A 24067-nucleotide genomic window follows, 5' to 3' on the forward strand; every position below is an offset into this window, starting at 1 on the left:
GAGACTCATGCTTTCTGACCCTTCCTTGTGGTCTTCATAGCTAGCAGGTTTCAGAAACAGATCCCCACAGTAGAAGAAATCTGATCCAGCAAGGTAGCTGGCTTCTGAGCAGGACTAAGGTGAACATATAGGACAATACAAACAGCAAAGTTTCTAGAGGAGGAATTTAAAGAAAAGCATTTTCTCTATCAACAGTGCAATTTCCACAAGTCACTCGACACAGCCCTACTGCAGCTCTCTCTAATTATCTGTTGTTACGTGCAGATTTGCGCGTCCCCAGGAAAATCATCTTCACAAAGGGCAAGGAGAGCTCTCTCGGGGCAGAGTGCTCACTTGGACCTCCCTGGCCCACCACCACTTCAAGATGGGATCATGCCTTTACTGCGCTTCCGGTCGGCCATGGCGCGTCTGTTGTGGTTCGCCCTCGTCCCCTTGCTGGCTTCTTTCTTCCGCCGCTCCTGTAACGTCTCTCGGCTTTGGCCCCGGCCCTTGGCGCTGCCCACCACGGCTGTGGAGTTATCTGGCTTCTGCCTGCAGGGGGCAGGAAGGAAAAGCCGGCCGTTAGCTTCAACCAGCAAATTCTTCTAGGCCAGTGTTGTCCAAACTTGGCCACTTTAAGATGAGTGGACTTCAACTCCCAGAATTCCCCAGCCAGCATGGCTGGCTGGGGAATTCTGGGAGTTGAAGTCCACTCATCTTAAAGTGGCCAAGTTTGGACAACACTGTTCTAGGCCTTTCTCTCCCATCATTTGGGGGACCAGGCTGGAAGTGCCTCCTATACTTGATTTTACCAGCTTATTTCTTTGCAGTGTTTGTAGACTGCTTGAGTTGTGAGACAGGGCAATGTACAATAAAGTAGGAAACGTAAAAGATTAAGATCACACACACACACTCACACAGATACACACACACATACATATACACACACAATAATGGAGTGCCACCCATCAATCAGTTAGGACCAAAAGCACAGTGGAATACAAATGTTTTAACCACTTTGAGGAATGCAAGAAAGGAGGGGTGCTACACACACCTCTGGGGGACGCCTGTTGCAGACCGTGAGGGGCAGCACAGGTAAGGTCTGCCATCCAATCCAAACCCCATATTCTTCCCATGAAGGGCGGGGGGGGGGGGGGAAGACAGGGACTCTTAGCAGGCTCTCAATAGAGATTTTTAGACCCAGTACTCAGAGTCAATTTTGGTAAGGCAGTGCCTGCTGGAACCTGGTGCTACAGCAGACAGCATTTGTATTCCTCCTTCAGTTACATGGAAGAAAACATGTTTGTTTATTTATTTAACTTGTCCCCGCCCATCTCCCCACAATGGGGGACTCTGGGCTGCTTACAACACACTAAAAACATAAATACAATTAAAAATTATAAAAACCAAGCATTGAAAAATAAAAAAGCTAAAAAATCCAAGAGGCCGATGGGGGCCACACCAGGCCGCTAAGGGGCCAGCTGTAGGAAATGCCTTCAAAGATGAGACTTTTGGTGATTCTCTTCAGAGGGCAAAGGGGTTCTTGGACTTAGGTAAGGGCAGCCAAAGTGGGCGAATGTAAATGTCCTTCTTTTCACTGTACCATCCTCTGTCTAGTAGTCTGCAAGGTCCTGGTTTCCCACAGCTCCGTCTGTTGAAAGTTGGGCAACATACAAGTTTAAATCCTCCTCCTCCTCCTCCTCCCCCCCCCCCGCAAAAACACCAAGTGGGATCTTCAGAAGCACAGGCAGCCAGGGAGGCAGCAAATTAATACAGATGCGTCACAGAAAACACCGCCATTAGTGGTGCTTTTGCCAACAATAAAGTCAGCTCAGAAAACACCACCCAGAGAAAGTCCAAACTCTTTCAAGGATCGAAAGAGTAAAGTCGAAAAACAAAAAACCCTTTTGTAAAGGGTGTGTGTGTGTGTTTGAGAAACAGAAAGCCTATTTCAACAGTATGTTTATGATTCAGAGAGAACAAGTCAGTTACTGCTGCTCTGAGGCTGACCCCAAGCTGCTGGGGAGAACCAGAGAGGTCACGTTTCTACCTTTAAATGGTAATCCGACAAGTGTCCTCTGCAGGGTTACAGTACTGTATAGAAAGAGATTAGACTTGGCCCAAGCCTGCTGACCTTTCGCAAGGCATTGAAACCCTGGTTTTGCCATCAAGCCTGGGGGCCCTGATAGTACAGGGGAGCCCATTTCTTGATCATGGCTATGTTAAATGAGTGTTCTCCAGTGCTATGCTATTTTATGTTATTTCTGTTGTTTTTAATTTTGGTGGTTTTTACTATGTTTTTATTCTGTTTTGAACTGTTAGCTGCCCAGAGTCATACATATGAGATGGGTGGCCATATAACTTTATTAAATGAGTAAAACAAATAAATAGAAAGCTGTAAATTAAATCTTTGGTACCCTCTAGTGGAGTGGGAACTGCTCCTCCCAGAAAACCAAGCCAGCTTAGCAAATTGCAACCCCAACCCCTATGTTAGGCCTAGGACTCCTGGAACTTAGCACAAAGATCAGGAGAGGGGACCATGGGGCAATCTTACCCTCTCCTTGCGAGGAAGGTCATCCGCCTGGCCTCGGCTCGCTCCCGCAGCACTGCTGGATCTTGAACAAAGTGATCCTGTTACCAGTGAAAAAAACATCTTTGAGAAGCAGAGACTCATGGGTAACAAAACGTTTGCAAGAAAACAACCAAGCTCAGAGAACCCCAAGGACTCTACGCACATTTCCTCTATCGTCCAAAGAAAAAATCAGGAGCTTTCTCTGGCATGGGACAGCGCAGGGACACGGGTGCAACCTGAACATGTGGACATGACTAAAGACAGGAAGATTCTCCTATCCAGAAGTAATGGTCACATGATATTTCACTTAACCGCGTCACTTAGCGACAGAGTTGCCGGTCCCAATTGCGGTTGTTAAGTGCCGACTACCTGTATTGACGCTTTGGAACATCAGTTTCACTTCCTGCATTTTCTTCTGGTTCTTATGCCTGGTTTTTCCCTTCCCTATTCAGTTGTGAGTGCGGGCAACTGTTTTTTGAAGCTTGCCATCATAACCAGAAATCTTTAGGTGCTTATAACTGATAAACAGCCACGGTGTGTATTTATTTAATTTGGTTGTGTATCTGGTCTTGTGTTGGCTTATGTGTATATATGCCTGTGCTCATGTATGTAGAGGACAGGGGTTACAACGGCGTCTTTCAATTGGTTTACAATGGTTAGTGCAGTGTTTCTCAACCTTGGCAACTTGAAGATGTGTGGACTTCAACTCCCAGAATTCGCCAGCCAGCATCTTCAAGCTGCCAAGACTGAGAAATACCAGGTTAGCATGATGATCAAATATGCTTCAAATATATCAAGATATTTAATGCATGGGGGGGGGGAACCCTAAATAAACTGTCAGTTGAAACCACAGCACGATCTACATGGTGCTGTCCATTTTCAAACGTGGCATTTGGCAGCCTGTGTGGGGGAAAGGATTTCCTATTCCAAATTGTCCCTCTTTCTGTCCCGAAGGCTCCACAACTGCCTCTTCAGGTGTGATTGCTAAAGATACACAAAACATGTCCTCCGATGGACAGCAGCTCTTGAAGGATGCTGACAGCTCTTCCCAGATTTGATCTGCAAGATCTTTTTAACTAGAAATGCCATGGACTGAACTGGGGAGTGTTTTGCACAAGCCCTGAGCTTCTTATTACAAGCAAAGCTCCAGCGTTGCATTTCAAAAAGGTTTGCAGGTTAAGGCAAATCTGCTGGCTCCTCCTCTCCACAATCAAGGCTGGATCCACCACCATTGCAGAGGCTGTCTTCAGCAATTTGCAAGACATTAATAACAAAAATGAACGCATGGAGAAAAAGCAAAGGGCCAGAAGGATGACAGGTAATCCAAAATAGATGAAATGGCTTTCAAAAGTTTGAAAATGTTATGGTTAGGGGCAACTGAAACAGGAACAAAACCAAGGTGCTGTTGGACATTCAAAGGGGCTGGTCAATATCTCACGGAATAGTAATATATGCCCCTTATTTAATCTGTACATCATATATACATTTAAATATCAAGCAAAGTTTTCTTTCCATATCTACCAGCTCCTCGAGGGACATAACAACCTTGAGAATAGGGGTCTTCATAAAATTTAACTGCCAGCCCTTGCATATCTACCATTAAAATGTCTCCCTCCAGGGATAAGAACTGTCACCTCCATGGCGTGTCCACAGTGGACACCAGGACTCAAGGGGAGGCTGTATGGCTACCCGCGGAGCCAGCTGTCACATCCTGGAAATGCTACTCTTCATTGATGGTAGCAGAGAACGTTCTGCAAGAAGAAACTCCTTCACAGGAGTTGCTCTGTCAGGCTGGCCACCAGAGACAGGAGAGCAGGAATCCAGAGGGAGGTGGTGTGTCTTGAAAACTCAGCTCAGAAAAGGAAACCGACATGGTGACTGGGTCTTCCAATGCTCCTTCTTGCATGGCCAGAAGAGTTTCAGCCATGTCCCAGGTTATTCTTACCCCCACTCCCCACCCCCAAGTTGCTGCCTCACCAGTGTCCAAGCAAGGAGTTCATGCTGTGGCCACTTAGAGACAGCACTTCCCTAAACAAGTGGGAAGGGAACCACTCTAAGAAGTGGAACATGGGGAAATATTCCTTGCTCCTCATCTTGGAGGTAGAAACATAAGAAAGGGCCCCAGCCACCAGCAAAAGCTCTCACTCAAGGTAACTCTGGAATAGCTGCAACTTCTGATCTCTCGGGAACAGCTTATCCTTTTCCTATTCAAACAGAGGATTGTTCCATAACCTCCTCCCACCATCCAGAACTCCATATGTGACCATCACCTTTGTAGCCTCTTTCTCCTCCATCTCCTCTTCTTCATCCTCCTCCCCCTCTTGCTCCTCTTCTTCTTTTGATCTCAGGACTTGAGGGATGGTAAATGGCCTTCAGAGAGGGGGAAAAACAACACAATGAGATTCATCAAGAGCCTTGAAGCCCAAGCTGCACTATCACGATGAATGCAGAACTGCAGTCTTTCTCAAGAGCTTGCATGTCCTCCACTGATGCTCCAGTTCTCATAGCTAAAAACATGAAACCTTCCAAGCAGAAAGAGTGGAGGCCCAATCCTACTCCTTAAAGGGGAGTGGGCTTCATAGGCTGGGAAAGATGTAAGAGAAGGCCCCTCTCGTATATGCCTGGAAGATGGGCATCTTTAAGAAGGTCTGTCCTGGAAACTAGCAATCAGATTTAGATAAGCAGATCCCTCACCTAACAATACAAGACAATCAGTACCCAACCTGTGTTGCAGTTAAAGGACACCAAACCAGGTGAGTCCATTCAAACCAAACTCTGGTTCCCAAGTTAGCCACAACTGGAGGCAGGTAACTCAGTCTAAGCCAGTTTCCCCCAAACTGCTACTCCCAAGTTACGTATGGATTACATCCAACATTCCTAGACAGTTGTTCAGCTGGATTGCAACCCACACCTCTAGGGCTCTAGGTTACAGAAGACTGGCTTAGGTCAAGTGTTTAGTTAAAGTTGCAATTAGTGATATACTAATATTAGGCACACAAACCATTTTGTGCATGGAAGATCTGGTTTCAAGTGGTCTGTACCTGAACCAGAAAATGTATGATTCACTTGTTTTAGACCATATATGGAACAAAACAGGACTGTTCTGATCCAGATACAGACTGATATGTGGTTGTTCCAAGCAGAAGTGGTATGGAGGAAGGGGGTAAGACCAAGGGAAAAAAAAGGAAAACAAGATTAAGGGGGAAAGGGGAGACACTGGAAAATCAGAGGATGTGGGTCGGCCAATGGGATATGATGCACTGGGACGCTGGTGGTGCCAGCTGGGGAGGGAGGAAAGGAATGGTACTGGGAATTTTGCAGGCAAGGACAATTTTACAGGACATGCAGAGGTGAAGGGGAGAAAGGAGGTGACAGGCACCAGTTTTGCCCAACTCTTTCCAGAAAATCATTCTGGGATACCTCCAGATTTTGGTCTGGCCAAGACCCAGCACAACTAAAACATTCCAGGTTTTGCTTCTCCCTTCTGGAAGAACTGACAGAACATGATGGTTTGTGTTGGGGGTCAAAACAAAATGTATTCTCTGCTTCATACAGAATGTATAAACATTTTTAACATGTTGTCATTTTCCAAACCCACTTCAAAAAAACATACATTTCTACTCCTTCATTCCAGTCTAATCTGTTATCACCTGCAAAGCTGTTTGAACTTCCACACCAGAGTCTAAAACACAAGATCCATTTCTTTCTATTGCCAATCATTCACAGCCATTGTCACTCTGGCCCCCAGCTCCTTGCGATTTCATTCACCCGAGCCCATTTTCATGGGATCTCCCATCATTACTGCACCTCAACGAAAGAGTTTTGCGCAACCAAGTTCTCTATGGGCTCTTAACCACACCGTGCATGTAGAACAAAATCAAACAGAAGTGGGTCTAACAAAATTGCATTCACCTTATACTCTGTATCCAAATCTGTGGGTCTTGTTTAAGCAACGTACTAAGGAAAGGGCTGGATTCTGCCAATGTGCTAAACCATGGATTAACCTTCCCATGTGAATTAAGCTTCGCATGTCATGTAAACCCAGCCAGGATGTGGAAAAGGTCCAGATGACCACTAAAGAGACTGGGAAACAGGAGGCCCTAAATCCTAACCAAGAGTTGCTGTAGCCGTGGGTAATTAAGCACTGGTGCAGATGGTCCCTGGCTCACCTTCTACTGATCAGCTCGTCATCCGAGTCAGCATCATTTGCTCCCACCTGGTTGCCATCGTAGGTGTCATCATATTCATCTTCGTAGTCTTCCTGGGAGAAGAGGTTCCACCCGCTTGGCTCAGGGACCTCCTCAACGATCACAGAATACTGGCTGTAGCGTTCCTTCTGCTCCTTCACCAGGCGCTTGTCATTCAGTAAGCTTTTGGTGGTGGCTTTGTCGCTCCTGCAACCGGGAGAGAAAAGAAACAAAACTTGGGTAGAACTTGGTATCTTGGTGGTGGGGTGGGGTTACCTTTTATTTAAACATTTCACTGGGGTACCTCTCTAGCAACTCCTTTTCCATGCTGAGTATTAATGTTGTTAATTTGGGCATTTGCCTAATTTTACAAACCCTAACAAGAAAACTCAGTGGGAAGAATCTGGAAGGATTCTCCTAACTTGTTTTCAATATGTAAAATATGCCCAAAACATGGTGGGTCCCCGGCCTGAGGCTTCCCAGCAAAGGTGCAAGTGGAGAGATGCTGCATCACAGCCAGAGAGGCATGTCTTATTCTTTTTCTTTTCTCTTATTTTTCCCCCAAATCAAAACATTCTAAATGGTTCAGGCTTTTGGGGGGGGGCAGGAGAGGGGAGTAGGAGTGTTGTTCCTGCCTCTTCATCTTACTCTTTGTCATCCTCAAAATTTTCCTGGTGGAGACTGTGCAATCCGAAGAGGATATACATACAGGATAAGAGGACAGCACCCCTTGACACCCAAGTTCTGGCCTGGGTGGCCACCTCCCACCTCTTGTATTCTGTCCACCCAACCCAGGACTTAAGGTGTGGAATCTCCCAGGCCAGACAATCCGTGCCAAGGACAACAAGATGCCTAGGAATCGACCAGCAGGGCAAAAGAACAGGACAGGTGCCCTCATTTTCCATGAATGCGAATGGAGCTGAAGAAATAAACCCCAAATGTTAATTATTTATTCTCTCTTTGCTCACCCAATGAGCTCAAATTCTGAGCAAAGATAGACCAAGACGTGCTGATGAGTCTGAATGTGAGTTATGTCTGCACAAAGCATCGTATGTATGAACCCAGCGGGGGATCTCCCAACTGAGACCTGGTTAAGACAAATTGCACTCAGGATAGGACATGAAGCAATGGAGGACTCAGCTGACCTGTCCTTGTTTGAATGGCTGGTCAGGGGAGGGACAACGGAAGTGGTTCTAGGAATAGCCAGCAACATCAACTGATGCTTGTAAAAGGAAGCCTCCTAACGTGTCACACTCCTTCCTACACAGATTAAGAACTTAACAACAGCTGTGCTGGATCAGGACAAGGCCTATCTTAGTCCAGCGTTTTGTCTCTTATAGTGATTAACCAGGTCCCTCTGGAGTACTCACCAGTGGGAGGAGACATCTCCTCAGCAGTGGAGCGTGGAGGTCTACTGCCCCTAACTTAGAGGTAGCTCTGAGTCTTCAAGGATCACAGCCCTTGATAGTCCTGGCCTCCATGAATTCATCCAATTTCCTTTTGTGGCCATTGCCACATCGTGTGGTAGGGACGTGTAAGGTTCCTTGTTGCTGCCATCTCTACAAAGGGCTGCAGGCTTTTTCCAGTGGATACCTGAATGCCCAGGTTTTCTGCTCCAGGTTTAAGACCCCTTGTTTTAACCCATCATGGACCCTAGCCTGGGTATCAACAACATACTGGGCTCCAACTCCCATCATCCACCACCAGTAGCACCAGTGATTATGCTGGTAGGAGAAGGATTGCAAGAGGTCAAATCCAACACATCAGGAGAGCGAGGGGCGGGGAAAGAAGCGCTGCTTTACATCTTCTGGGGTAATGCAGTCAACTCACTGCATCTGGCTGAGGCAGCCTCACCATAAATGCTGCCAGACCAGAGCTCATTCTCGTCCAGATCTTCTCTTTATTCTTTACCTTGCCCTCTCCCTCCATCTGCCTCCAGCCTGTGTCTTTCCCCCACCTGGCTGCTCTTTCTCACCCCACTGCCTCTAGACTTTGGCTCCCGTCCTGGCCACCAATGACCAAGGGACCACCTCTTCTTCGTTGCTCAGAGCACTTGTCCATGCAGCTCCAGATTCTCCAGAGGCTCGGTCTGGATTAGCCCTCTATTGCCAGGCCCAAATCTGTGTGTGCTTTTTTTTAAAATAAGCATGGCATTACAGCTGCCTGCAAGATAGACATCTTTTGTCCAACCACACAGCCAGCAGCATCCGTCTCCTGGAAATACATACAGTGCTGGCATCTTTTTGTACAATGCTCCTCTCATTCCTCAGGTGGAAGATCATTTCTAAGGGAGCTGGTAAAACCAGTGCAATCAATTTCCAGAGGCAACCCAAATGTAAGCCTTCCTTGGAACCACAGGGAGACCCTCTATGTCCCCACTTGTGACTTTCCAGAAATGTGGCACTGTCTTAGCGTGCCTTGTGAACTATGCGAACCATGATCATCTTGATGTGGTTCATTCGTTGGGGCAGCAAACAGCCACGTTGGTTAACCTGGGTTAAATGTATTGTTTGCAACCATCCAGAGGCTCTCAGTCATTGATCAAGTGCAACATTAGTGGGCTAGATCAGCGTTTCTCAACCTCTGCAACTTTAAGACATGTGGACTTCAATTCCCAGAATTCTGGGAGCTAGATGGGAGCAGTGCAGACTCACCTTTTGCCTTTTTGAATCCGAGAGACATCCACCGTATCCTTGCTGAAAACATCAAACTCATCATCCTGGAAAACGTTGCATCGGGAACTGACTAGAGGGGTTGGGTCTGCTTTCACAGGCCTGGCAGAAAGAATTAAAAAAAAAAAAAAGCACAAAAGTTTTCCTTTCCAGAAGCACAACAAACAAATCTTTCAGGAAACAAACGGCTGTTTTAAGACTGCAAAATGTGACCCTGAATGTGAGCCTGGCCAAATCCAGCGTATAGATCTGCACAGAGCAATCCAAGAGTGGAATTCCCAAGTCCTCTGGGCTAACCAGCAGGTTTTGAATTTTATAAGCATATGTTGGGCATTCTTACAAAAGGGCTCCCTTTCTACAAGGGCTGCAAGGAGAGAGTACTGGAAAGCAAACAGTGAGGCTGTTCTCTCCCTGCAGACTTCTCCCCATCTTGCAGGCCCCTGGTACCCATCAAACAGCCGCACCCAATGAACATTTTGTATTTTCTAAAAATGCTCCCTTCCCTTCCCTTCCCTTCCCTTCCCTTCCCTTCCCTTCCCTTCCCTTCCCTTCCCTTCCCGGGAAGCTGCTGGTGCCATCAACTTTCTCAAATGATGCCTGTAGTTTTTTGGAGGTCTGCCCATACGCTCCAAAAAAGGACATGAACAGGGATGCCAGAGAATATACCCAAGGGGGTCGGCTGCATTCAGAGAAAAAGCCTTCATATACGATTTTCTTTCCATGACAGCCATGTCGTGAAGGGGCCGTTCCCAGAGCAGCCATTTTGTGAGAGCACCCACAATGTGTTCTCAACATTCAAAACTGGGTGTGAGCACCCCGCCTGCTTTCCGGGTAGATGAGCCCCTTTCCAAACAAAACACTGGGTTTCAGCCCCTTGTGGGTTTTTCCTTCTATAATCGCGGGAGTTGGGACAGGGAGCACGTGTGGCCCAGAATCATTCCTGGAAACAGAAACCATGTTGTGGATTGGCGCTTGGCCTTGAAAAGTGTTGTTTAAGTCAGATAGGGCAGTTTTAAGTTCTGTTTTGTTTGGCTTCCCATTAAATGAATCTGATTGTTTTTTGTTTAAGTCAGATAAGGCAGAGGCGGCCAATTTAGATCAAGGACAATGATACATGGATAATCACTTTGCAACGGCTTTGACAGCACAGCAGCCAGCTTTTGGATCTCTGGACAAACGCCCGGTTAATAAGAAGTGTCTTTCGAAAAAATGAAAACAGTCACTTTGGATCAGCTCAACAGGCTATCAAATTCCTCGAGTAAGCCCATAGGCAAACATTCTTCCAAAGCGCTTCCGCTTTTATCTTCCCTCGAAATGGGAATACAAATCATGAATGTTCTCCAATATTTTGCCAAATGGTTTTGCCAACAGAGGCCACATCAAGCCATTAAAAAAAGTCTGGGGAACCTACGGCCCCCTCCAGATCTTGCCAAACTACAATTCTCTATTGCCCCAGCGAGCAGACTTCCCATCCCCGAATTAAAAAGTCTCCCAACTTTACCTAGGCATGGCTCGGTCAAGCTCCTGTAGGGAGGCCACCAACTTGTCCTCGAGAAGGTTGTTGATTACGTGCTCCACATTGTAGTTGTACTCCTCCAAGCAGGCCAGGACAAAGCCTTCTCCAAGGTCAGGGAGCAAATCCTTCACTTGAGAAATCAGGGAATCCAGCTCCACGCCAGAGACAGGGGCTGTGGGGGCTGCAGCCGCTCCAGCACACTAGAAGGTCAAATCAACAAGCCACATGACACCAAGAGGATCAAAAAGTAAAACCCAGAAGTCCATCAACTACATCTAAATCAAACACAGCAACAATCCATTTCCCCACATACTGGTTTTTCCATCCCCTCATCCCATTGCGAAGCAGCATTCATCCACAGATGGGCTATCACGGCCCACAAAGAATATAGTACATGTCCTCAGGAAGAAGGCAGGTGCTATTTTCTCTAGGAGTCTCACAAGCTTCCATACACATTGAAAGCAGCCTCCTCTAACCTGGTACCCTTCAAACGTATTGGAACTGGCCCTTCCAGAATTCTCAATTGGCTGATGGCTGACTAGGTATGTCTCCTCCCAAGGAGAACGGCCTAGATCAGCCACAAAGCCACCATCTTTGCTGCAGGCTGAAGATCGGCTCCAAATGCTTACCTCTAGGCGATTCTGTTCCTCAAAATTTTCCAACCCCTCTGAGGCACTGGGCACTGTTAAGTCCCCATCTGTGGTTTCTGAGAGGGATGGGTCTTGGACCATCTTTCTCCTTCTCTCCGTTCTGTCCCAGGCGCTTTCCACCGCTTGCAAAATGTAAGATGTCCGAGTTTCATCTCTATCCAGGGGCGTTAAGGGCAGTTTCCTGATCCTCCATATGCCCAGAAGATTCAAGCAGCAGCTCTGTTGGCATCTGCCCTCCCTCCACCCTTAAGGACCATTCCCTCAACTGTCAGGTTGCAGAAATATACCGCCGTCAGAGAAATAAGGGGAACACAGACTTCCTTGCACTGACTGCACTGACGTTACCTAGCCTGTTAATGAAATGTCTGCAGGAAAAGGAACAAGCTCAGAGAACACAAGAGCCCAAGACTTCTTTGCACCTGAAAGCGACTGGCTGAGTGGCACACTCATACCTAGGTTACATCTCTCTCTCACCAGCCTATTCTTCATCAGTATCCCCATCATTTCACTCATTGAGAAACCCAAGGAGCAGATCTAACTGCAGGACAGTTAGGACCCCTTGGCTGATATTCACCCATTAGAGACAGAGAGATTTGAGTAATATCCTGCATGATCATTTGTCTTGAAGCAAATTTAATTCTACTGGCTTTAAAATGTAGGTGAGGTTTCCAGCTATGAAGGCATATAACCTTCATGGTTGAAGGTTATGAGATTAAGATATATGAAGATTAAGAGATTCCCTTCCATGTTACTTCTGCTCTCAATAAACCACCCATAGCTATATGTTTCTAGCTCAAGAATAATTATCATTCCCATTTTGGGTATTGTATGGGTAGTCCTTGACTTATGTCCATTCATTTAATGACTGTTCAAAGTTACGACAGTGCTGAAAAAAGTTACTTACAACTGGTCCTCACACTTACAAACGTCACAGCATCCCCAGAGTCACATGATCATGATTTGGGCGCTTGGTGACTGTTGTGCATTTACTATGGCTGCAGCATCCTGCGGTCACGTGATCGCCATTTGCGACTTTCCCAACCAGCTTCCAACAAGCAAAGTCAATGGGGAAGCCGGCAGGAAGCTGCAAGTCATGGCCACATGAAGTTTCACTTAATGACCATGGCAAAAGAGGTCATAAAATTAGATGTGGTCACATGATGCCTCACTTAATGACTGCACTGCTTAACGATGAATTTTCCAGTCCCTATTGCAGTCGTAGGTCGAGAACTACCTGTAATTGCGGTTTTCAGTTTTTGTTTGAGGGAACTGAATTGTGTTATGATGCTATTTGGGATTATGGACTAATTTTCTTTCTTTACTGCGGATGTTCTACTGGGTTTGATGTGCTGCTGTAAGCTGCTGTGAATCTGAAAAGACTTAGTGGCACACCAATTTAATAATAATAATTTACCCATTTCTATCCAAAATGGAACCCCTTCTCTGTGCAAGTCAGATCCCTCCACACACTGCCAGTGTAATGGGAAGAAGGAATAACCTTGAGGAACAGGAGGAAGAGACACAACCAAGGCAACGGTCAGATAAAAGAAATCTGAGTCTGGGGCAGAAATGTAATTTGAGAAAGCGTCTCAGACTTGATCTTCCCTAGTTCCCATGAAGACAAAGAGAGAGAGCGGGGAAGCATATTCAGACTTGCAAGATTCTGTTACTGTAACCTTACAATAAAAGTAGTATTAGCATTTGTAACTTTGGTTTCCTAGTCTGGTCTTCTTAAAGGCCTGACAGATAGTGGCTGGAGAGAAATCTAAGTCAGGTTTGGAAGAAGAGGGGGACCCAGTCCTAAACCTGCATGGATGGATGAAGCATGTTAAAAACAATGGGGTTCATCTTTTCCACAGTTCTACCTCTGCCTGCAGACTTGCTCATCAATATTTTTGGACTCAACAGTTGGTGGTAGATTGAATGAACTAACCATTCTCATCAATGGCAAAGGATACAGAGCTGAAGAGGCTTGTTGGAGGAGGCTCACGTCATCTGCTACAGGGAACAGCTCATCATAGTCTCGGAGAAACCTGAAAGTAGTGGGATGCAAATCCACCCATGATTTATGAGGAAGCACATGTTCTGTGAGCTCCGCAGAGATACTACTGATTGCAGATTATGGGCTCAAGGCCTGGAAATATACACACAAGGGTTGTGTTCACACAACTGACTTAATTCAGTCAAAGAGCCAGCAAAAGCGTTTGTATATCCATGCTAAGCTTGCTTAGTGTTAAGTTTAATTAGTTTTTTTGGAGGTGGGGCGGGGCATGGCTTCGTGGGTTTTATGAACCCAGCCTGCCTGATTTTCCTATAATTCATCGGATTGCATGAATTTAAGAAAGGGATTAACTGGGATAAGGATGTTGTGTATTCACAGCCATATCAATCTCCCAGGACCAAAAGGGCAACAAGAAAAGAAGAACGCATTTAAAAGAAGCAATCACTTGAAACAGATAAAGAGGGTCAGAAAGCTTCATTCTTCCTACTCAGGTTGCCAATTGTCTGAGACGGAAAAAAAACCCTGAGGTCTTGCGGACCAGCATGTCAACCTGTGATTTTGCTTCAGACCCCTGGGTGAGAACAGCAGAAGATCAGATTGTGTAGACATGAACGTCTTGATTCTCCCCATCCTCCGCACTCCCACGTTTGCCTCTGCAGCTGTGGTAGGAGCCACGGGTACAGGGGAGAGCATTTGCAGAGGTTAACAACCCTCCTTTGCATCTGGGTCTCTCACCTTGTCTCCTGGAGCACGGAGGTGAAAATATGTAGGAACTCTTCAATGTAAGCCTGGATGTTGTCACAGCTGTAAGGAAAGGTAATAGTTGCATATGATCAGTGGAACTGATACAGCCAGAGGCCACGTTTACCTACTTCTCGTGCTCCAAGGAAAGGGGATACTAATGCTAAGATTGAAGTCTGTGCTGCTGTTTTTTTTTTCTTCAACTGCTAAACTGATCTACGAAGTCACTTAAGGCCATGACCGCAACTCCCAGAATCTCCAGCCAGACTGGAGGAGGCAGGTTTGCTCTCCCTTATTGATTATCATCAATATCCCAATTCTGTCAGTGTCTGGGATACAACATAGGACCATCCCCCTTTTTCTCCCTCAGAACAACCCTGTGAGGTAGGTAGAGCTCAGAGGGAGTGTAACAGACCCCAAGTCACCCAGTGTGAACTGGGCCTCCCAGGTGTATAGTCCAATTCATTCACTACTACATCACGCTGGCTCTTAACAAGAGCTGCTGGATGGACTGGGATGTTTTTTCTCCAGCTGTTTTAGTTCACACACACTCTTCCTCTGTATTCTTTAAAACTGTTGCCATGTGGTTGCTTTTTGCTTTCCAACAACAGATCCAGGAAGAAATTTGGGGAAGCAAAGTGCAGATCGTGACTTTCATTTGGATTTTTCATGTTTATAGCCCAAGAAGGACCAAAAAAGAGAAAACATCTGGGCACAACATCTGGACAGACAGACAGTCAGAGGAATGAAGCAGGGGTGGGATGGGGAAACATGTCTGAGCCTAGAGATGGGCATGCATCAAAGAGAGAAGGGACTCAGCCTTGCACATCACTAGCACACAGCCCACAAGAGATTTCCTCAGAGGGAGCATGGCTCTTGAGGAAAGGGGGATTTTCCAATCTTTGGCCCAGACCCTGAGACATGAGATACCTGCTTTCCAAAATGGGCTGAAGGCACAGCTGGTTGACCAGCATGTGGAACATCTCCAACATCTTCTTCCGAGAATGAGACAGCCTCCTCCATAAATCCGACAATACTCTAAAGGGCAGGAGGGAGAAACAAAATCCACATGGCCGTGGAAGTTACACCAAGACATTCAGCTTAAAAGGCAGGAGAATCTGATAAAAACATGTGCCAAATGAACAGCTGGCGCAAGCGGATCTCAAGGAGCATTCAAACCCTGGCAGAGAAAACTATAGAAATGAGAAGAAGCAAGGCCATCTCTCTAAAGCACGAACCTGATATCCTCGTGTTGGCGCTTCTTGATAGCAGATTCCAACTCGGGGATCACCAGCTCGTACAAAGCAGCCAGCCTGCCAACACAAGGAGCATACAATGCTTTTATCCAACGGCCAATCAAGGGCAGGGGTGGGGGGGGAGGAGAGAATGGGGAGAAAATGCTAAGATGGATCTCAGAAGATGCCAGAGAACCAAGAGCACAGCTCGACGTGCAGCAAAGCTGTTGGCATCTCCTCTTGAAGACACATCTCAGCAGGCGAAGAACAGGAAGCCTTAGACCTTGCCATCATCTCCGCCCATCAAGAGATGTCCTCTTGAGACAGATGGAATTACACTGACTTGGCCAGAGACAGAGTTAATTGTTTGCTTATATCTTTTATGTTTTATTGATTTTATAATAATTTCTTTGGTTATTATGAGCTGCCCAGAGTTGTTGAGAGTTGGGCTGCATAAAAGTTTAATAAATTATTGTTGTTGCTGCTGTTGTTATCATTATTGTATTAAAGCTCCATTTTCTTTCAGCATCTATATATCCCTATGAACAGAATGACGGCTTTTCTTCTCCTTTTAATAGTAATTAATGCCCAATGGCCACTTGAAATAGGAACTCCCCTCCCATGACATTTTGGTGCCTAAAGTAGAATGACACTCTTTCCTGCCCCCAGTAACTCACTTGCCCACCATGAACTTCAAAACTGCTTCTAAAGGTTACAGGGGCAAACTTTGCACAACTCTGGGAAAAAGATATCGTTCTGACATTATCTGATTGGGAACTTAAACTTGGAGAATATGCAGCAATGGCAACATTAACAGTTTACATACATAACAGAAGTTTAACTACAGTAGATTTAAGCAAGAATGGCTTCCATATATATTATATATTACTCAGCAAAGTAAATACAAGCGCTTAGAATATGGATTCTAACGTCTATGCCAACAGACATAGTCTGTGCAGATCGGCTGGAGTATAAAGAAGGGGGAAGTCAGAAATTAAATATTTACTTATATTATTTATAGGGTTTTTTCCTTCTCTTTCTTCTTTTTTCCCCATTTATTAATAATAATAATATAATGGAGATTTTGGCATTAAGTTCAAAAATTTATATTTCTTTTTTACATCATGAAAACAACTCAGTGTACTCTGGTGTCTATTATTAATATTATATTCAGCATTAATTGTGTAACTTGTATTTGTCGATTTGTAGCTAATATCCTTTTTTGAAAATATAGGTAGTTCTCATTTAGCGACCACAACTGGGACCAGTGACATGGTTGCTAAGTGGAAAATCATGTGACCGCAACTGTGCTTACAATTTTACTTCAGTTTTCCTTTGTTTTGCAGTGTCAGAAGGCTACTATCCCAAACAGCTAGGTGAGCCCAAATGGTGGGGAAGGTTTCCAGAACTCGACTAACGAGGAAGCCAGGTAAAAGGGCAGATCTCACAGCCCTTCTTCCCCACTCCCCCGCCCCCGTCCACTCCAGCACTGGGATAATTAGCAAGAAGAAAATTAATCTTTGTATTTACACTCATTGGAGAGGAAGGGATTACAAGAGAGTAAGCAGGCACACAGTGGGGAATACACATCACCCAAAGGAATGCCCTAGTGATTAGGGGGCAAAAAAAAAGCCTTTAGGGTGAAATTGATTAGGGTCTTGTCAATTTCAGGTAGCAGCAGCAAGCTGACTGGAGGGATCTAATCAACTAATTAAGGTCACAGGGTTGAGCTTGTTAACTTGCCCTTAGCACTTTTTAGGGATGTGCTGTCCTGTGGAGAAAAACAGCTCAGGAGGAGACAGCTTGTTTAGGCAATCTCTCTGTTCTGGGAGGGGAGGGAGAAAAAAAATGGGTCAGGCACAGGACAACGTGTACTGACTGACTGTAATGGCAAACCCATGACTGAGACAGAGAGGCTGCGAAGGAGGTCGTAAATGCAAGTGTTGGTCGCAAAGTTACTTTTTCACCACCGTCATAATTGCAGTCATTGCCCAAGGCAGTCATTAAGCAAGGTCTACCTGTACACTTTTGTTTTAAAAAAAATTTAAGCTTCTAGAAAAGAGTGGCTGTGGATTGAGACCAACCTTGAGAAGGTCTGCTTCTCCTTGAATGAAAAGTGCCCCACCTTTAAATGGGCTGCATACAATAGGCATTGGAGGACATCTGGGAAACCCACAGCATGGATACTTTCTCAAGCACGCCTCTTTTACTGAAACAGAAACATGCCGGCAGCCTAAAACAATACCTGAAACAGAAGTCATGCTTTTGGAATGTCTGGCAAGCCAACGGAAAGATATCTAGAAAGGCCCAAAGAGTGATACAGCTGTCGCACACATATAGGACAATATCTTTCAGCTCCTAGGAAGAGAGAGAAAAAAGATCTTTTCCAAATTCAGGTTCCAAACGTTTGGGAACTACAAGTCTCATCATCTCTAGCTAGCATGGAGTCCCAATACATTTGGAGGAACACCAAGTTGGGGAAGTGTTTTGGAGGCTATTTTTTTCCCCTCCCCTCCCACAGACACTGGACTGATTTATATATAATATTAAGCCAGAATTCTGACTTCTCTTGGGCGCACAGGCATACTGATAAACCCTACCAGCTCTTTCCTGCGTGGTTAAGAAAACTAGGAAACCTCTCTCTGGGATTTATCTAACTACTAGGTCAAACTACAGAAGGGGATTTTTCAGGTTTGCTGAATGTAACCTACAAACTGGGATCACCTGGCTTGTTGCTCTCCTAACAAACCATACCCTCCAGTCACTAGCAAACCTTGATTGATGAGGCTGGCTAATTAGAACTTACAGCCGGGAATCACTTTTCACACGGCCTGCAGAGTTATTTCTGACAGTGGAAAGGCTGACTAGTTGGGCACCAGGCCATTTGCCCTGTCGTGATACGCTTCAGAATTCCATCATTCTGTTATGCAAATCCAATTGTTTCCTGCCTTCAATTCCCCTTTCTTTTCTCCCACTAGCAAGCAAATTATTCCCCATTTAATCACATATCTGTACTCTTTTCTTTTCTATGCATGGCTACTACAGGAGAAACTAAGCTGACCACTTCCCTCTCTGCCCCCTAACAACCCAGCCCATATCTCTGCGGGCCAGCAAATTTTTAAGGCTTCTTTACCAGGTCTCTTTAATTCTTCTCCTTTTAGCACCAACGAAGCCACACATCTATTCCCTGTCTCTGGCACTCCAACCTCTTGAGCAGTGTTTCTCAACCTTGGCAACTTTAAGATGTGTGGACTTCAACTCCCAGAATTCCCCAGCCAGCATCGCTGGCTGGGGAATTCTGGGAGTTGAAGTCCACACATCTTAAAGCTGCCAAGGTTGAGAAACACTGCTCTTGAGTCTTCTCAGGTCCCAAATGAATTAACAGCAGAGCTGAGACCCAACTCAAAAAACAAGAGTTCAACTTTTTTTGGTTTTTTGTTGTTGAATTTGCATTGTGCTAAGCGATTTGTTAACATGAAATCGCTGAAGGAAAAGAACGCGAGACCAAATTTCAATGCACCAAAGCAGGACGTATGTTCTTGTTCATTCAGCTTTTCGGACTTGCTCTCTGCTCTTTTAAGCCTGACCCCAAAGAAGTCTCTAACTTTCAAACTCTCTCAGCCTGTTAGAGCACAGCAAATCCTCCTCCCAGGTCTATCATCTCCTTTCTCCCTGCCTGTTCTGACATGTGTTTGAGCAACATCTGCTTTGTGAAGTCTTTCGAGAAATTTTTATTCAGTGAGAGGCTAGCAGATAATGGAAAAGTAGTCATGTGCTTTAGCAAAAGCATGGCTAAACGCATGTGATGGGGAAAACTGCCTCACCCAGTCACAGGACAGACAAGAGAAAAAATTATGAGTTAAAGCCGCAGGCAGGCTGAAAGAAAAGGGTTTGGGATGGGGGAGGAAGACAGCACGGCTGCAGTTGGGTGGAATGCTGTGACCGAGACCGGAGGAAAGGTCCTCACCACAAGGACGGCCCCCACCTGCAAATGAATTCCTCCAGGAGTCATCCTGACCCTTTCCTCCAGCTTCTGTGGAGTAGCTGAAGCCCCTTCCCCCTGCAAGCCACAGGCATGCAGGATATTGCTGAAAACCTAGAAGGCAAAGATCAGATTCATAAATATGATAGTTTGCAAAATGCAGCTTGGGTGTTTGGCTTTTATTGTGGGTCATCGCCTGACCCAGGTTATCTGCCTTCCTAGGGGCAAAGGGGAGTTGCTCTGACTATAATCAGGTGTAACCTTCAACCACCAGCCATCCCTGCACATCTGCACGCAGACCCTTTTTGATGCTGGAGATGTTCCTGTCGGCATCGACCTTCCAAAGTTACAACTGTTCCATTCACGTCTTGGCAGGTCACTTAGCTCTCTCATCCCCCTTTTTTTTAGAACCATAGTTTGGAAAGTGAGGGTTGGTTGGACATGATGAAAAATCTGCTGGGCTGGGAGTTGCAATTTCCTAAGCAGAATCTTAATATGTGCCAGTGATGAAACTCATGATACATGGCTTTTCTGTACACAATAGCCCTACAAGGGACGTCAGGGAGCCCTTGTTTAGCGACTACAATTGGGACTGGCAACTCGGCCGTTAAGCAACGCAGTCGCTAAGTGAAACCGCAACTGTGCTTATGATCTGACTTCAGCTTTCCTTTGCTTTACAGACCCACAAAGGTCATAAATGCAAGGATTGGACACAAAGTTACTTTTTCATCACTGCCATAATCGTGAATGGTCACTGTATGAGGCAGTTGCTAAATGAGGATGACCTGTATGTGCAAAAGGTTATGCCCATATAAGGGCCACCAATAAAGACCCAGACACATCTGCCTACTTCTACAATCTTGGAACCCAACCTTTTGAAAAAGCTTTTGGGCTTTTTTCATGTGGGGGCACTGTTTGGCTACTTCATTTAGGACTATGCCTGCTGGGGTGACCAGATGAAGGAAGTAATCTACCTCCCAAAGAAACTTTTAGTTTTATTTATTTAATTTTGGTCAATGATTAGCAAGATTCCTTGGCAACTGAGAATCAAATGTACCTGCCGCTCTGCACAACATGTTTCCAGTGGCTGCCTTCAGATGGGTGGCCACTGGGAAGCTCTAGCTGCAACCAGCTGGGACCGCACTTCCTTCTCATGAAGGCCAAGGATTTCATGTGCATAGGACCAGCAATTTTATACCACCCCATAAAGAGAATGTATTATATACTGTCTCTGAGTAGCTCTGAAATATCCCCAAAGTTGAAAAAGAACCTGAAGAATTGTAGGCATGGTTTCATCCAAATCGCTGAAATAACTTGGCTGTTGAGTAAAGATGTTTCCTGAAGAGCAGGGCAGAGAGGAAAAAAAGGAAAGACAGAGAAAAAAGGCTAGTTAAATGATCCAAGGTTTCACATTAGCTATGATCGCCCTGCAGTTGTTTCACAGAACAAGGAGATCACATTGTACCAGTACCACAGATGAAACAGCAAGCTTCTCCCTCATCCTCAATTTTTCCTTGGAATTTTTATTTAGCTGGGGTGTCTGATAGCACAGTTACCCTGAAAATACATCAGAATTTAAAAAGGGCTCTGCTGGATATGGTAGCAGGCCCACCAGCTTATCATTCTGTTCCTGAAGTGGTCAACCAGTTGCCTGAAGGAAGCCAAAAACAAGCTGGACTCCCAGAACATACTCTTATTTGTATTCTCCAACAACTAGCATGTGTGTGCAATATCTGGAACCAATGCAGGGTTCCTACTCAGTCTTTGTCCGCAGCCCTTGAAAGGAGCCACGCCTTCTCCAGGGCTTACTGGATACCTGGGCTCAAGAAAATATGCGCTTGAGTTAAAGAGGTGAAGATGGGATGGTGACACTTTGCCACCTCTAGAACGCCTCCTCAACTCAAACACAAAAAAGGCACAGTTTCTTTAAGGGGCCACTGACAGGTCTAGTGAGCACACTCACCCCAAATCCTAAGCACGTTTACCCATTTCAGATACTGCACACATCTAGCCAGAACATACAGCTAGTTGACTAGAACCCAACTCAGAAAGGTATCTAGAAACAAACTAGAAGTCTTGTTCAGAAAGTGAAACTACTGGAGGGAGAAATATCACAGAAGAAAGATTATTTGCAGAGGGAACTAGTACATATGAATCCCATCACTAACATCTCTCTGAATCTCCTATTCAACGAGTCATCCTTATACATACCTTACCCAAAGCTGGATAAGACAATAAGTGTTGAATTGGGAACAGCCATTCAACCAAGGTACATTTAGCTGGGTTCATACCTTGTTCTTGGCTATAAGATAGCCTTGTTTAGTTTTGGCTTAATGTGTGGTGTGAACCCAGCCAAGGGTTGCTTAGTCACTAACAGTTGAGCACAATCATGGTTTAGCTGTATGAGTGAAGAGACTGTTGGAGCAAGCATTCTGAGGAAGAGTGTTAAAGTGTTAAATCCAGCCAAGTCAGGAGTTGAATCCGTGAAGTTTATGGGTGGCCTCTCTCAGAAATGGGACTGGTTGATTCAAGGTCAAATATTCACCAATTTGAGGGTGATGGGCTTTTTGCCAAATACATCAGTCGATGCCGAGAATTCAGACAAGGGATGTGGATTTAATTGAGTGGCCTCCTGCCAAAAACTCACTCCTTCCTCATACCAAGACCCAGGCTTGCATTTCAGAGTCAAAGCAAAACAAAACAAGAATTGAACCATTTTCAAGATTGGCAGCAGGTCACTGTCTGAACATAGCAAAATCTCTGAGTTTCTTGGGCTTGTTTGGGGCCAGTTTGCTTAGTCAACCTTGAAGGAACTGCTTAAGCCTGTAGACTCCCAAGAGAGATGGAAGCAGACTTCCAAAAATGTGCAGCATATCTCTATCTGATGCTTCATGCATGACCCAACCAATTTTTGAACAAGATCTGAAAATGCTGGTCTGTATTAATTCTCTTTTTAAAATCATCTCAGGGTGGGGAGCCAAACAAATAATTGGAAATACTAATGTAGCTCCTTTAGTTCAATGAGCGATATCCAAATATTCATAGAACTGAGTAATCATGCATGCCACTGAGCTATAGTTTTTTAATGACGGATAGAGTTTAATTTTCATTAGAACATTCCAGAAGGTGTACAAAATCCCTATTAAACCAAGCAAATATTCACTGTGCCAACATATTCAAGACAAGAAACCTGCCTTCAATGACCAGTACAGATATGTACATAAAAATGTAATTATGTTCAGCTTGGCATAACTGCTCAGATTCAGACCAAGCCAATCAGTATGCTTTCGGACACATTATGCAAAGACCCAGCTCTCTGGAAAAGGCTCTATTACTGGGAAAGATGGAAGGAAAGAGAAGAAGGGGACGACCAGCTGCAAGGTGGTGATGAGTGTACTGTTGGGAGACTTGAAAGAACAGGATAGGGATAGATTGTCATGGAGAAAAATCTATCTATGTGGTCGCTAGGAGTCAAAAATGACTTGATGGCACATAATCAATCAATCAATCAATCAATCAATCAGCTAAATTTTCTGTGCACTTTTTGTATTTCTCTCAGCATCTATGACAAGTACCCTTTTCCATTCCACACCTTGGTGGTTTTGTATCTGAATAACAAGAAATGAGTTTGCATGCCCCAGTTCAAACAAGAAGATATACAATCCTATAGACATCTAGTCAAAGGTAAGTATCATTGAACTCTGCAGAGCTTTCTCCCAACCAAGTTAGCGCAGGACTAAAATGCTGATAGTTTATAGCAGAATTAGATTTGAATCAAAGATTTCCCAACAAGGGTCACATATTGTGCTGAGCCGTGTTTTAACAGCGGTTTACTGAATAACTCCTGGTTGCCTGGACCAGCGTTTCTGAACGTTAACAACTTTATGGTGCTAAAATTTGTTGCGTGAAGCCTGCTACTGCTGCTTTGACACCTTTATAAGCAACAAGGGAAGGGCTTTTTAAATAAATAAATAAAAAATAAATCTAGTATCTTTCAGATAAACCAGACTTCAATTCCCAGAGACGCCCCCACCCCCACCACTAGTCTTTCACTCTTGCCCTCTCTCATCCCATGAACTAACCAATCATCTTCTGGAGTAGGGAACCATTGCCTTTTCCAAAGAGCACGCACAGATCCAAGATTTTGGGAATGTCAAATAAGAAGTTATTGTAAAGGATCTCTCCAAATACCGATGGCGTAATGAAATGATCCTAAATGAGAAAGGAAGGTGAGGGAGGGAGGGGGGGAGGGGGAGGGGGAGGGAGAGAGAGACAGAGAGAGAGAGAGAGATTGGAAAACATTTATTGATAGCCACCAAAAATGGTCTCTGTTATCGTGATTGGCACAGAAGGACAATGTCTATCCCTGACACAAGTGAACAAGGCAGGGCTGAATCAACCTCTGTAGTCAGAAGGAAGAACATATATTTAGGAGCAACACTGGAGATCTCTCAAAGCATTCAGTGAATTTGATGACTCTTCTAGAGCACCCTTTTGATCAGAACAGAACAATTTGTAGGATTCTTTTGGT

The 24067-nt window shown here is 45.0% G+C and overlaps 1 protein-coding gene across 4 annotated transcripts in view; it reads right to left on the reverse strand.

The window, feature by feature from the left end:
• Window positions 1–146: 146 nt before the first annotated feature.
• ASCC2 (activating signal cointegrator 1 complex subunit 2) overlaps window positions 147–24067 on the reverse strand; it is a 33768-nt gene continuing 9847 nt past the window's right edge. For all 4 annotated transcript variants that reach the window (XM_025170909.2, XM_025170908.2, XM_007434790.4 and 1 more), the window contains exons 5-19: window positions 23619–23748; window positions 20807–20874; window positions 19540–19650; window positions 17800–17912; window positions 15558–15632; window positions 15250–15357; window positions 14314–14382; window positions 13535–13609; window positions 11556–11730; window positions 10912–11126; window positions 9393–9512; window positions 6721–6945; window positions 4822–4921; window positions 2534–2610; window positions 147–531 (exon numbers count right to left, since the gene is read on the reverse strand). In XM_025170909.2, the coding sequence (XP_025026677.1) occupies window positions 360–531; window positions 2534–2610; window positions 4822–4921; window positions 6721–6945; window positions 9393–9512; window positions 10912–11126; window positions 11556–11730; window positions 13535–13609; window positions 14314–14382; window positions 15250–15357; window positions 15558–15632; window positions 17800–17912; window positions 19540–19650; window positions 20807–20874; window positions 23619–23748 (1833 nt within the window). In that variant the 3' untranslated portion in view covers window positions 147–359. The remainder of the gene's footprint in view (window positions 532–2533; window positions 2611–4821; window positions 4922–6720; window positions 6946–9392; window positions 9513–10911; window positions 11127–11555; window positions 11731–13534; window positions 13610–14313; window positions 14383–15249; window positions 15358–15557; window positions 15633–17799; window positions 17913–19539; window positions 19651–20806; window positions 20875–23618; window positions 23749–24067) is intronic.

The sequence above is a fragment of the Python bivittatus genome, unplaced genomic scaffold (assembly GCF_059951505.1).
Source record: "Python bivittatus isolate LINGU-HERP-01145 unplaced genomic scaffold, Pbiv_v1 ctg000280_np1212, whole genome shotgun sequence".
Taxonomy (NCBI): domain Eukaryota; kingdom Metazoa; phylum Chordata; class Lepidosauria; order Squamata; family Pythonidae; genus Python; species Python bivittatus.